At 45.9% G+C, this 14,632-nt stretch overlaps 1 protein-coding gene across 21 annotated transcripts in view; it reads right to left on the bottom strand.

The window, feature by feature from the left end:
• The window catches only part of PACS2 (phosphofurin acidic cluster sorting protein 2), a 60,166-nt gene that overhangs the window by 10,184 nt on the left and 35,350 nt on the right, over positions 1 to 14,632 (bottom strand). For 8 of the 21 annotated variants that reach the window (XR_014932665.1, XM_085511167.1, XM_085511168.1 and 5 more), the window contains 8 exons: positions 14,035 to 14,167; positions 13,385 to 13,489; positions 12,109 to 12,215; positions 11,244 to 11,398; positions 8,769 to 8,879; positions 6,623 to 6,731; positions 5,590 to 5,622; positions 1,649 to 1,691 (listed from right to left, as the gene is read on the bottom strand). Coding sequence is in view for 15 of the 21 variants with exons in the window: in XM_085511167.1 (XP_085367293.1) it covers positions 1,649 to 1,691; positions 5,590 to 5,622; positions 6,623 to 6,731; positions 8,769 to 8,879; positions 11,244 to 11,398; positions 12,109 to 12,215; positions 13,385 to 13,489; positions 14,035 to 14,167 (796 nt within the window). In the remaining 6 variants the exon portion in view is untranslated. Of the gene's footprint in view, positions 1 to 1,648; positions 1,692 to 5,589; positions 5,623 to 6,621; positions 6,732 to 8,768; positions 8,880 to 11,243; positions 11,399 to 12,108; positions 12,216 to 13,384; positions 13,490 to 14,034; positions 14,168 to 14,632 lie in introns of those variants that run through there. The other 13 variants (XR_014932666.1, XM_015869422.3, XM_085511164.1 and 10 more) reach the window with 8 other exon arrangements.

The following is a 14,632-nucleotide window of genomic DNA, read 5'->3' on the forward strand; positions in this document are numbered from 1 at the left end:
AGCAACATTAGGAGTCCCAAACCTCCCTTCGTCTTCAGCCAACAGCCCCAATGTCAGGAGTACATCAGAGGCAGAAATAAACAGCACTGACCTGACCCTCTCCACCAGCCAACATGGAAAGTCAACTGGTATGTTCAAGGCACATTTGGGGGAAGGTGGCAGCATTACGCACACCATAGACATTTCACTCTTTCTCTTCCACACAGTCAAATCCAGACTGGAAAAGCGTTGCTAACGTAAGGTTAATGTTCATTTAAGGAGCAGCCAGACAAACCCTCTGAATCCCATTTGCTTGCACATAACAGTGTTGAACTAAATCAGTGCCAGAGAAAAGCTCTGCAGAGCCTAACAGCACAGCAAGATGGGCCCAGGAGCCTTACAGCACTTCTGAGCCTTTCCTGTTACTGGGGTGGGGAAAGAGCTGTTTCATGACAGCAGTTCTTGCCCAGCAGCCACAAGGTATGTACAGTATCACATCAAAACTTATCAGCAGGAAGCAAACTGAGAAGACGTGCCTCTGCTTTAGCAGAGAAGGTACATTTCCCTCCACAAATAAAAGTATATTGTCATCATCACAGGAGCACTGCGGAGAGATCTGCACTGCAATGAGACAGAGTGAAAATGAAAGCAAGGTCAGCCTGAGTGCAGGACTGGATCAACTCTTTAAACTCCTTGGGATTTCAGATTAGCTCTGACGCATTGATGGGGATACAGACGGGAACACACACCAGTCAGCTTAACACAGAGAAGGTTGAACAAGGTAACCAGCATGCAAGGAAAGGGAGCTACAGGGAAGAGGCAAGAGCTGTGGAAGAGGACATGGCAGCTGAAGAACAGTCAAGGGATACCCCCCTTGGGCTACAAGAAAATGACTCAGTGCCTAAAACTTAATGAAGAGCATCAAAGAAGGGGAGGGAATCTATTGAAGGCAAAGCACATGGTGCACAAAACACACCAACAGGAGCACAAACACACCCTGCCTAGATACCCTGCACTTTAAAGGTAAAAGCAAGAAGGACAAGGCAGGGACTACCATCCCAACTGCATATTCACATGATAAACTACATTAAATAGCTACTGCCTTAGGCAAACCTAACAGTGGGATATGTGATCTGCCCAGTGGGACATACTGTCCTTTTCCCAGGAGCAGATGGAGCATTTAGAGGGCAGGAAACCATTTGTGACAAGCATTCATAGAACTGACAGTGGAACAGTACATTTGGCCACACTGGCCACACAGGGTAACACTCAGCATAGGAACCTGAGGTTGGGTTTCCAGGAATACACCCCATCCCCTGCACATGGCCCAGCAGTCACTCTGCACCAAACAGGTGCTTTGGTCTGAAGTAAAGACAGGCCATGGGGCAGGGCATTTTGGCAGCACGCTTTCTTCTTTGTACTGAAGTAGGTAACTGCAGGCTATGGTGCTTGCTCAGTGCTGGCAGGCACATAAGCCTGGAGCTGGCTGCTTGGAAAGTGAAACACCCAGCAATTTTGAGAGGTCCTAAAGGCTTGCTTACACACAAGGCAGTTGTATCCCACCACTAGGTGCTCATGCCAACCCTCTGCCTTTAGAGCACACACTGCTCCCGCTGCACCCCAGGAACCAGGGAACTGTTTTAACCCTGTGGCACTAAAATACACTCACCCCAACGAAGGGAATGAACTTCTGCGAAGATTCCTCATCAGGGCTAAAGGCAAAGAGAAAAGAGCTGTTAATAGCTTGCTCCCACGCTGGGCACAATACTCACTTTATACGTTGCATTCAAGCATGCAGCAGGGATGGACAGTATGCAAGCGCCAGTCCAGTGTCTCCTCTCAAGGCCCCCTGCCAGCACGCTTAGATCTGCATGGGCAGGGAGGAGCACACAGCTTACAGCCCATCTCCAAAGGGAGGGTCTCCTCCTCCCTCCCGCTTCACAGAGAAACATGCTTTATGGCAGTACAGACACGCAGCCTCCTGCTGCAAGGAGATGGATCTGGGCCACAACAACACCAAGAACTGCGCGTTACTTACTAGGACCTGAAGTGCTCTGCGCGCACAGCCGTCACACGTCCCACCTTTGGAGCCATGTGCCATACCTTGCACATCCCAGCATCGCTAAAGCAGTTAGCCTGCCACGGGGTTACAAGCCGTGACACGTGGTTATTGGTACAGCACTGCAGGGACTCACGCGCACACACTCACACGGATGCACGTTCCCCACCATCAGGAGCTTGCACAATAAATGGAGCATATTGGATCAGGACACCAGCTTGAGAACGGCAAACAGCTAAACCAGACCCAACAGAATGCACACCATGGCTCGGAGACACCTGAAGACAACGCTACGTACATTCTGGAAGCTGGAAGAATGTTACTGCTCCTGCTCTGCTCCCACCCAGGGTTCAGAGGCCAGAGAGTGAAGACAACAGGCCACAGTCAGACCTGACAGAAACCGAAGAGAATCCACAAAGACAAGAGGGGAGCATCCAAGTGGGCTGGGAGGGCTGCAGAGCCACTGCTTCCCTCGGGTGCTGCAGACAGAGGCATGGGGGCTGCAGAGCACACCCTGACATTCAGAGATGAAGTCCAGCAGAGAAAAATCTCTTCAGAGCACAAGACTTGCAGCTCCACTTTTGTCAAGGGAAAGAAGAAACCTAGACTGATGCTGAGAGAAGCCCAGCTTTCTCTCACCCTTCCTTCAGCTCAACAGGCTGTAAATCAGGCAGCACCGAGTCCTGCTCATCACACAAGGGAAGCACAGTCATAGCTCGCTCATCTCATAGCTACTGCGTGGCTTTGCTCCAAGCTCTTCAGAAGCAAACCTTGCCCAAATCCAGCAGATAACTTGCTCATGTTTCCCCAGGGAGCTCTGTCTCACCGAGGAGAGTAGAGGGGCTACTCTGCAATAAATCACTTGCTTCAGCCACCACTTACACAGCTCACAGTGACACACAGGCAGTCCCAAGCAATCCATGTGGGTTTCAGTTGGGCTACTCCTGTCACACCCTCTGGGAACTCTGATCTTGCACATACAGCTCTGAAAATACAGCCTATCAGAACAGCTGCTCTTCATGTAGACCAAAGGAGATGATTTTGCTTCTTCACTTTCTCTTTTTTTTGCTCTTTCCTATTTCTTGTCCTTTGGGATCCCAAAACATTCATCCAGAATCCTCTCACCTTACCCAGTACCTCTTCTACTTCTCCAACCACTTGCATGCATATCCACCTTTAATGCAAAGCCAGACCTGACCCTGGTCTGTGATATTTTCAACTGTAGTTTTGGATACTTCATCTGTATTTCTTAAGAGTAATAAATCCTAAACCCATGCAGAGAGACTAGAAAGAAAATCTTCTTCATCTGTAATGGGTGGTTGTCAAATCATTGCTTTTGACTGGGTATAATCCTTTCACCTGCAATCAATGGTTCCTATCCAGGAACAGATTTGCATGTTCCCACCGAAAAAAATGATTCAGATTGAACAAAGACACACAGGCAGAGTTAGATGCTTTAAGGCTCTTAGAAATGAGAAGGTACATCACCAGGAGTCAATCTGCCTGACAAAAGGAAGACATAATCTCTCTCACTTCTAGGACAAAGTATGCCTCAAATGAAGCTAATATCACAGTGAAAGCATCTGAATAATCACTAAGAACAGTGATGCCAGTTGTTAGGCTTTTAACATTTTGTTCACAAGTTTCACCAAGTCTCCAGAGCTGAAATGAAGCAAAGGGACGAAAGGACTCCAGGCCCCAGTGACATTGCATGAGTGACCCCTCTGCTTCCCATTAAGACTCCTACAGTGCTCTTCATGTTCCCACAGCAGACTGGCTGTATGCAAGCAGGATTTCCATTGTGTTTCTTGAGCTTCGATTCATTCCTCTTCCACACCGCTCCATCAGGCAAGGGGTGCAGGTAAAGATTTCCACTGGCTGCATGAGGAGGAGCAGGCAGCAAGGAGCGAGGTGGGACCAGGTTCGTCTTCACTAACACAAGGCACTTTCTTGTGCTCCAAAGAGCAAGAGCTGTGGAAGTTCTCTTAAAACTTTTAGTGAATGACTCAGCCCCTTCCCTACCAGCAAGCAACGCTCTATTTCCATTAGCCAGGCTGCTTCCCAGGTTCATGCAAGGGCTATCCAGAAGCCACGTGGCATGAGCTGTGCTGGATGCTGGATTGCAGTGGCTGACACCAGCCCAGGTGTGCCGAGCTGATGAGCAATCCAACTGTGCTGGGAGCGAGTGGCTGCTGACAGATCCCTAACACTGTGGCGTTTCTTTCAAGAATGCAATGCAGAGAGATAACAACATTGATGATGCATCCCTCCTAGTGAGAGGCCCACCTCTGGCAGCAGGGCCTCGGCTCCCAGTCGTTGCCTGGACCGCAGTGTTTCTTGACAATTCAGTACCCTTTAGTTCTCCCAGTGTGCAGAGAAAATACCGGTCACCCACTGTAACGCAGCTGAGTTGGAATGGCAAGGATTTTCTTCCTGAACACCCTCTCCCCATTCCCAGCCCTCTCCAGGTAAGGTCAGCAGATGCTCCAAAAGAATAGGACAAAGCTTTTGCACCATTCGCAGTCCACCACAGGCAGTACATGCGCCAACTTTTCGGCATGACAAACAGAACAAGGAGATGGGAAGGACAGTGGAGGTCAGTCAAATAAGGGACAGCTAGCAATAAAGTTACAAAGCAGCTCATCACATACAGCTATGTCCTAAGGACTGGCTAGCTGGCTTGGCTTTCCTTGCATCTCGGGCTTGTTTAACAGAGCAAATACTAGGATACAGGGAGATTTGTCTTGCAATGAATTTGTAGGTAGTGCTGCTGCCCATACACTAAGCATTGCCTTGAAAGCTGGCCTTGGAGAAGCCATTCATCTCCAGCTTTGAGGGAGACGGAGCTACAGTAACTTTATGAACCAAGGTCAAAATAAGCCATGTCCAGTAAGTGTATAGTTTAAAACAGGGGGTTCTTGTGGGCAGCTCACAGAGCACAGTTTGCACCACTAGCATCCATTCTATCTCCTCTTAGGCTCAGGGAAGTCCCATGTGATAGCCTGCCAGTAAGACACTAGTCCACAACTTTCTGATTACGGGGAGAAAAGTCATTGGTCTGCACTCAGACACAGCACAGCTGAGACTCAGAGCAGCTCAACTCCAAAACCAGGGGTCTGAAACATGCCCTGAGCCACTGAGCACCACCTAGAGCACTCTGGTTTGAGCAGCTGAGAAACTGAAAGTCTGCTCAGTCCCAGTCCTCCTTCTGGAGCTACACTGCACCTTCAGACACTGCAACCAAACAGCAAGGATTGACTAGGAAGCAGGGAAGACAGACACCTACTGCTCAACGCTACTCCCTCCATAGCTCCCTCATTCCTTTCAGCCTAAGCCCCAGCAACCCATACGCATGGCCCAAAGGCAGAGCAGTTTTTAGTAGTGCATTCTGCCAGCAAGTGCCATAGTTTCAAAGCAGCGAGCAGAATATAACCTTAAGCACATATTGAGCATCCCAGACTTGCACAAACTGTTAAACAAGGCACAAAAGACCAGCTCAAGAGTGGAAAGGAGACAGGAGATGGGAGAGGGAACCTAAAAGGAACTGATACCTTAGAGTAAAATCAAAATGAAAGCTCTTTTTCCTTTTCAGAAAGCAACCAAAGAAAGAGATAAAGATGTTATTATACTTACAACAAAGTGATGCATTCATTTAGATAGTGCTATGAAAAAAAAAGACCACTAGGAGCTGCAGTTCTAAAAACAGCCACAAGGAGACAACAGCCCATTGCCCCACGGTTCATCCTTCAGTTTACCCATGTGCTGCTTAGCTGTAGGTGTAAGTCGTTTCAAAGTGGAAAGAGAAACTGAAAGACTGTGGGCTATGCCACAAGTCTGCCTTGGTCTCATTTTCCTTTAGAAAAGCATTATGAAAGAGCTAAACTTTACTGAACCTTTTCTGCAAAGTAATGTAAAAGAGACCAATGGAAAAGCAATTCCAAACAGCAGTGAGCATTTCCAAGACAAGAAGAACTATGTAACCACCCACAGTTTTAATTCTTCCCTGTTTGAAAGCAAACAAAGCGCCAGTGATAGCAATCAGATTGAATGTAGGAGGGGTAGCTGGGAATTAAGACCATCCTCGCCCCACAGGAGGATTGCTCATCCTAAATGGAGTAAAATCATTTCATGTAGGTGTTTGCCTACATGTGGTTTGTATGAATTTGAATTTATTATTCTCCACTGTGCAGCAGAAATAATGCATTTCTCCTGCAGTGATAAACCGCTCACAGACAATGGCTGTATGAGGGTCTAAATACTTCTGAATCTTCTTTTTAGACCCCAGTCCTCCCTCAGACAGGCTGCTTATCAAAGAAGTTGAAATAAAACCTGGTAAGGAATGCCACAGCCTGACTGCCCCCAAAGTCCCAGGTCTCCAAAGAAATCACTGTATGAAGTAACCACACTGTGGCAGACTTGCTGTTATCTAAGTGCAACACGGGACTGCATGCAGGATAAGATGGGGCTCACAAGATATCTGCGGTTTGGGGTGATTCTAAAACTGTGAGTACACAAGACAAGAAAAGCACTCCACCTCCATCGTGACAGCCCTTCTGGAAAGCCAGCATTACATTTATAACATACCTTTTCTGCTTGTACGTCAGCATTGCTTCGGCAATGGGCAACTGGTGCGCACAGTTTGCCCCTGCTATGTACTGTGTTATTCGGGAGACAACATCAAGCGTTTCTGTAACTGCAACAGAAAGGAGAAAAATCAATGAAGTGACTTCTCAGACCATCACCAGCGCTACCCTCCATTTGCTCAGCCAAGCAGCTGCTGGTACCCAGCTACCTGCAATCAAACCGCGTCTTCCAAAGCAAGCTGTGCAGCCCCATTCCTGAACACTGGAAAGCTATCTACAAAAAAAAGGAAACATCCTCCAAGAGTACCCAAGTACAAACATAAGGAAGGTACACTACATATACAGGCATCTGGGCACAGCATTCATTATTGAAGTATCAGTTATACTTGTTAAAATTGCTTTTCTTTGTGTGCCTGCTCAGTCAACTTTAGACATTGCTACATATCTTGACTGCATGTATCTGCCAAAGAAAGTGCTTGGCATCCTCTCCCAGAGCCCCCGGTACCTGCTGTGCTCACACCAGCATTTAAGTTTCCTGATTTCCTTGTGAGCTCAACAAAGTCACGCTGAGCTCATCGGAAAGACCAAGAGCCATACAAGGACAGGAAGAGCACAAAGAGCACTTCTGTAGCAGCGAGTGTTTGATTCCAGTCAACAGGAAGGTGTTTCCCAAATGCCTTCCCCATTCTTTTGCTCCAGGAAGAGAGTCTCAATTGTGAAATCAAGCAAAAGCAAGCTGCCTTCACCCAACACTTCTGTGTCTTAATGGGCATTTTTACCCAGAGTTCTTTTGACAGTTATTTGAACAGGGAACCATGAAGAGCTATCATTGTTGGCCAGATCTTCCTACATCATCATGGAGTTTCAGTGCAGTTCTCACTGTACAGATGAGAATCTACAAGGCCAAGATGGCAAGAAAAGTGATGCTGTATTTTGCTCAAACTATGTAGGCACGTAAGTAATGGCTGCAGCATACAATCTACAGAGAACTTACACAACTTTTGAGCTGGATCTCTGTAATTAGTGACACAACCCTAAAAGCCAGACACAACAGTCTAATTTCTATTGACATTTGTCTCTATTTTCAGGACATAAGAAGAAACCTGTTCTGGATGTTTCTTCTTCCATGAGTTAAGAATCAATAAAAACCGATGGCTGGGTGCACATGGAGGTCTCTAGTCCAGCCTCCAGCTCCAGGGGGGGCTGGCTTCACCTCTACAACAGTCTGCCCAGGGCCTTATCCAGCCAAATTCCCACTTGCTGGGAAAAGCTCTGAATAACCCCTTGTAAAGATGCTTCTCTCCCTTCTCACCGCTGGAGGACTTCTGTGAACATCCTGCTCCCTAGGGAGCCTCTGACACCCTCTGCAATGCCAACACTGCAACCTTCCACTCCTCCAAGTGCTCCAAAAGCCCCAAAGCATTTTTCCTGCTCATGAAATTGCTGTGGGGGATAAGCCTCCATAGCATCACCCCTCAGTGATCAGATCTCAAGCCTTCAAATAGCCCTAAATGAAAGGTGCAAACCCTCCTCTCCCGTTTCTTTCTGTTCTTGGAGGAACAGATGGAAAAACTGTTAGCATTCATATTTATGCAAATAAATACTATTACAAACAGTAAGGTTTTATCCTGGCCTAGAACAGATTCAGATCAGAGCAGGAACTTGTTGATCCGACCCAGGGCAGTTCTCACATGTAATAAGACTGGTGAGGAACAAAATGCTTTTTTAATGAGAAGGATCCTGCCAGCAAGCTTCAGAAGTGCCAGCATTGTCCTCCCATGCACCAAACAGAAGTCAGCCTTCCCAAAGTTTACAGTTTGCCAAATGTTTCAGGCTGGACAGTTTCTGAAGAGCCACAGGAAGTGCAGAACTTGGTAGTGAGATCTCCACATCAAAGAACAAAGCTGAGGGCTAGGTACAAACAGCATGACTCAGGCACCCAGTGTCTTGGAGCCAACGGCTGTTTGCAAACCACCAAGCAGAGGACACACAAAGGTCAGCATCTGAAAAGGGAATGTGGTAGAGGAAGGGAAAAAGAGGAACAAAAACATTTGTCTGCTTCCTCTGGTATTTACTTGACCTTTGCTAAAATTACTCATTCAAGCCTTTTATCCCACACAGGCTAGACACAGACACATGGTCCTTACCAGTGGTCTGTGCTTCAAGTTTGTTGAACAGATCTCTCCAGGCTACATCTTGGAAGAAGTTGTTGTATCTATAATCTACAGACCCCAGATACTTGGCCACTGGATGAGAGCCTAAGAAAGAAAGGAAAATGTGACAGTTGTTCTCCCCAGCACTGAATACAGGTGTGGCTTTTTTTTTCTTTGTCTGTAAAGAAGTCAATTCCAAAATCAAACTACACTAGACACTCCAGATATAAGTTGCCTCAATTTTAACAGCAGAATTTAGTCCACCTTGTCTCTACAAGAGCATGCAAACAGACTTTCCAGCAGAGAGACTGCTTCAACACCACTGATACCTTCCAGTGATGCCTCCCCTTCCCCCCCACCAAGTTAAACTTTAAAAGGCCAAGGCAAACAGGACTGGGAAACTGCTGAGGAAATAAATGATTTGGGAGACACAGAGGCCCCTACAACTCTCCCAGCAGCTCTTCTTCCCCACAGCTGCACTGTGGGCACCATAGATGGATGAGATGGACTCTTTCCTCCAAGTGCCATTCATGCATCATTGCTGCTTTGCAATACAGAGAAGGGGAAAATCACCTGCAACCAGGAACCACCACTCAGGGAGCCTTGCTTAATTGGTGGAGAAACAAAATAGCCACTAATCAATAAGTAGATTGTAATGTAAAGATAAAAGGATGAGTCCAAGGATGATAATCCCTAGTGAATGCTGGCAAGTGCAATAGGTCTTTGCTTGCCCTAAGCCCTTTCAGCCATAGAACTGGAAGCACAAAGCATGACTGAATCTCCCAGTACAGAGTTCTCAGTGTTAAACCACTACAAGGCTGGCTCTTCTGTCATTGCAGCACAGAGCTGTGGACTCAAAAGGTCAAACCATCTTAGGGAAAAAAAGCCAAAACCAACTCCTTCCCAATCCTACTTTGAAGGTGCTGTGAACAGCAAAAGTTTTTTCCTTTTAAGACATACATGGCCTGGTCACCATCCAGTCTTTGGTGCTTTTTCAATTGTCAGAAAAGAGAGGCTACTCCTCAATCACTTTAATGAGCTGCCAGAAATAAGCATCTCACCCGACCAGGAAATACTGTAGATCCTATGGGGAAGGTCCAGAGAAGCTTCTATATTTGAAGTATTATAAAAAGCATTCACAGATCTGGAGCAATTGCATTATAAATTTCAAGTGCTTTATTCTTTTCTTTAATTATCAAGTGTTTTAAGACTAGAAAAAACAAAGTCCCCCAAGCACTACCTAAGCCTTGTGTATCAGGAAGGGAATATTTTCAGATCATTAAAAACTGCAAATGGAAAACTCCACTTTGAAGGCAATGTCACAGGAATGCGAGGACCAAAACCCTCAGCCACACAGAATCCTACTTGAAGCAAAGTTAAGCCTGTAAAAAACCATTTTCCGTGTGTGTTTCTACCGCTTAAAGGGTTCTCTCTCCTATTCCTTTGGACACAAAATGCCTTTCTTACAGAAGGATCTAGCTCTTGTATTGTCTTCTCCACTTGACTTCAACTCTCACCACTATCTCAACAGCCAAATCCCCACTGCAGGGGGTGCTGGGCAGCAGCTTCTGGTGCTTACAGGAATGCCAGCAGCTGCTTCCAAACCCAAAAGTAGTGCTGGGAAAAGCACTTTCCAACATCACTGCTGTCTTTGCAGCTCAAGTGCCCTGCTTACACAAAACAAGCCTCAGACTAACCCAGCTCCTGGCCTCATACATCTATGATCACAGCACTGCCCAGATGCCCCTGCCTGTAAGCATTAATGAAAGCCTGTCCCCCATGGCCTCTTTGCTACAGCATTCCTCACATTTTTGCCCTCCACAAACCCCTAATGCTATTATCAGTCTGTCCCTGGACACAAGAGATGCAAGCTGGGTTACTTCCCAGCCAGGCAGGCTTGTTGAGCTGTTACAAGGGCAGAGATAAGGTGCTGGGAGACTGAGGGAAGAACCTGAGGAGAGCAGCATGTGAAGGAAAGGTCAGAAGATGCATGCAATTTGAATTATTTAAACTCTCAGCAGTTTCAAAGCCTTTAAAAATATTTCATCTTCCCACTTCTCCACCAGAAACATTTTCTATGTTAGCCTCAGAGAGACCACAACAGTTCCTGCTTGGGGAAACAGTGCTCAACGAATCACAGATTTCAGCCAGAAAGGCCTTCAAGAAAGAATATTACTCAGTGCATTCACTGCATCATGATAAAAAGATACATGAGCCTGCCCATACTGGAGAAAGGACTCAGCCCCTTACTTCAGGCAAAACATTCACAAGCAGACTGCAACATCAAGAGCAAAGATGAAATTCACTCACACACGCAATGCAAGCATCAAACAATACCATGCTGGTATGACATCCTTCTGATTTAACAGCCATACACCTTGCCAAAGCCTTCAGGAGGACTACTGCTAAGGGAACACATCACATTTAACTCATTCATCTTTCTATGAAGAAAAGTTGTTCCTTATTTACCTAGAGGGATGATCAAAAATCGCATGTAGCCAAGCCAGTCTGGGGTTTTGTGAGACAGCTGCTCTACAAAGAGCCTCAATACAGCACTGAGGTAATTCTGGGCTCCGGCCACTGCGATTTTAATTGGGCTTGGAGGTTGAGAATTGCAGTTACAGCTGGACAGAAGAAGAGGGAACATATTCGTAATTGTGTTTCCAACCAACTATTTCAGAACAATTAAAAAAAGAATTGGTTAATAACTACAGTAGAACACAGCTCATTCAGTAAACAAGGCAATATCACAATGATTATCAGCAGCGCTGTCAATAAAAAGCAACATCGCTCAGTGCTTTCTTAATTGGTCTTCCTGACTCCTTTCAAACATGTAGGTAGTCTATAAAGGGTTGGACTTGACAGTCTAGGTTGGGATGTGCCTACTGTTGTTGTCACAACACAGCCACAGCCTGGAAATTGAGAACGTTAACTGGGAATTAATTCAAAGTGTACAGGGAGGAAAAAAAACAACACAACAGAACTGCTTTAAAGTCTGTTAGCTTTGCGTGCTTTACTGATTAGATCTGATATTGGAGGCAGGCTCCACAGAATGATCTTGTATTATCAATGCTGTCAGTGTAAGGAGACCTGTATCCCCCCACACATTGAGGAATAGCAACACCTTGCAGGGCTGGTGAGTACTGAAGAACCATACTACTCTGACTTCAGGAGAGTAATTTAAGGAGAAGTATTGGAAGGGGAAATTATTGCTCCAGAATCAGATGGAAAACTCCCTGAGCACTGGGACACGGGAACTGAGAGGCTTTTAGTGCTGAGAACCACAAGCCCTCCTTTCTACAGGAGACTCAATAAGCAGAAAAGCATAACTTACTATCGCTGTATCCTGGAGACAATAGTGCTGAAAGCTGCTTGAATATCAGCTGAGGAACACGTACAGACCACTGGCAAGGTATGCTTTTGTAAGACATCTGACAGGTACTAAGGAGAGAACAGAACACATTAAGGTCCTTCAGTTTGTTGCAAGAAGAAAGTCTCATCTCCCCACACTCCTATGAATCCTTACAACAAAGTGTGGGCATTCTCCCCATGACCAGCATGCAGGTGACAGCTACTTCCCAAACACTCTTCTCCTGTGTATTAGAGAAAGAAAAGCTTTGACAAACACTAACACTACCTCCAGGACAAGTTAACGAACACCTCAAGCACACATGGACATAACATTGATGAGACTCAGCAATTATCTCCCATTTTCAAACTCTGCCCTACTAACCCACATGTCACAGCCAATGCCATCTTTGTCTCATCCGATATCACAGGCAAAGCTGGAGGAAACATACACAGCTTTCTTTCCAACTCTGGAAAATACTTCTCCAAGAAAAGAGCAGCTGCAACCAGCATCTCAACTGGTATTTCTCATCTCTTACACACTGAGACCCCAATTCTTTCAAAAGCAGAATATGAAATCAGTCAACGTGCTTCCAAAAACCTGGTATTAAGTTCTATAGCCCACAGTCAGCCAGTACAGTTTTCATGTGCCTCTTCTGTATATATTTTATTTATGATTCAGACTAAGGATCAGAAAAGAACAAAACTTCCACCCACCCACCCAAACCCACTGCAAATGACTCCACGTTGCCAGCATAAGAGAGCAGTGCTCAGTTCTCCTTAACAGAAGTATCACACACTAAGAAAAGATGTGATAACACATCCCCAGCCAGGAATCACAAGAATGCATGTAAGGCAATACTGCTGAGCTGAGGCATTTTCTCCTGTGGTCATCACCTGTGCCCAGGAATATCACAAGTCAGCCTTCTCAGCTTCCTTTGTCCCACCCTACCATAGCTGAGAAACAAATGCTTGAGTGCAAGGGTGCAGCCACACCCAGCGTGCTGCTAACCCAAAGAAATGGCATTTCATAGAACAGAAGAAGACAGTTTTTCAGGGAAAATCTGAGCAGCAAAACCTTATAAGATCCATAGCATCTCCTGATCAAACTGGTCTAAAGGCACCAAACCCCAGTATGCAGCACCACCACTGCTCTTCCAACCAGGGAGCAGAGCCTACTTGCTTAGTGGTAAAGCTCAAGAGCGGTCCATTCCCAGGGAGGAAAAGCCAAAGTGAACTGATAACACGTCTCCTGCCTTTACCTGTCCTTGCCAATCTGAAGTATTGACAAGAATAATGTTTTCTGGCAGCTGGTCATCAGAAACCAGGATGTGATTGAGTTGGTCATACACAGTTTTCCTGGGGATCTGGAAACAAAGACACAGAGAACAGAATAGTAGGAGGTATCAGTTCTAATCCTCAAAGCTTTGCTTTTTCTGCAATGCACTCTTCTTAAAGTCACTTTATACCAACTAGCAGTAACTCAAGGAATTCTGGTTTTAGAGAAGCCAGCAAAAGTGTTTATCAAGGAGGGAGTTAACAGAGTCCTGCAGTTAAAAAGAGCACAGCACAGAGATACTTTGCATAAATCGGTCTCCTTTGCAAATCCTTGCAATTTGCCTTATTTCAAAAGAGCAATTCCTCAATACATCCCCGTTTGTTACTCATGACAACAATCCATTCCAGTGTTTTTAGTTTATGGCTGCCTGACAAAGCAACAAGCTGGCAAAAACCAGCAGACAGGATGGAAGGTACAACATTAGCCAAGAAGTAAATTCCCTCCTTCCTGGAGCTGCAGGGTTCAGTTACTTTCCAGCAGGGACAGCACTTTGGCCAGAAGGAAAGGGACTGCAGGGGACAGATGGAAAAGACAAAAACTGTGTGGTTGGATCAAAAGCAATATTTTTCACACCTGTAAGTGATGCCGGGTGTCCGGAGATCGTTCGTTGTCCAGACTGTTTGCTCTCTCATTCTGTGGCCTCACTGGCTGCCTCTCCTTCAGAGATGTGCTTCTTCCCCGACGTCCAGTTTGCTTCCCTTCAGACCTGCCAGAAACAGGTGCTTTCGTTCCATGCTTGACTCACATCTGAGCAATATTCATCCCCAAATTCCTAGATCACCCCCATCTGCCAACCTCAGCAAGTTAACTCCAGGCACTGGAGAATCATACGTGGAAATCTGAGGCAGCACGAGACCTGTTAATTTGGCATCTAGTGGTACAGAAATTATAGAGAACAAAGTTCAGCTGCAGAGTATTCTGTCATCATGTTTCCAGGAGTCCCAAGCAAACTTTCACAGCCCATACCAAAAGCCACATCACCACTCTGCCAAACTGCCACACCAGCATAATACAACCCAGCTACATAAACTGCAGGCACACATCCAAGAGCAGCACAGAAATACCTCTTCAGAAGAGCATCTATTTCCTTGAAATAACCAAAGAAACTATATGGTTGGGTTGTTGAGGCTCACATTTCACTCTGCCATTTGGGAACTCAAACTTAACAACC

The sequence above is a fragment of the Coturnix japonica genome, chromosome 11 (genome assembly GCF_054131305.1).
Source record: "Coturnix japonica strain WE chromosome 11, WE-NBRP24, whole genome shotgun sequence".
Classification (NCBI taxonomy): domain Eukaryota; kingdom Metazoa; phylum Chordata; class Aves; order Galliformes; family Phasianidae; genus Coturnix; species Coturnix japonica.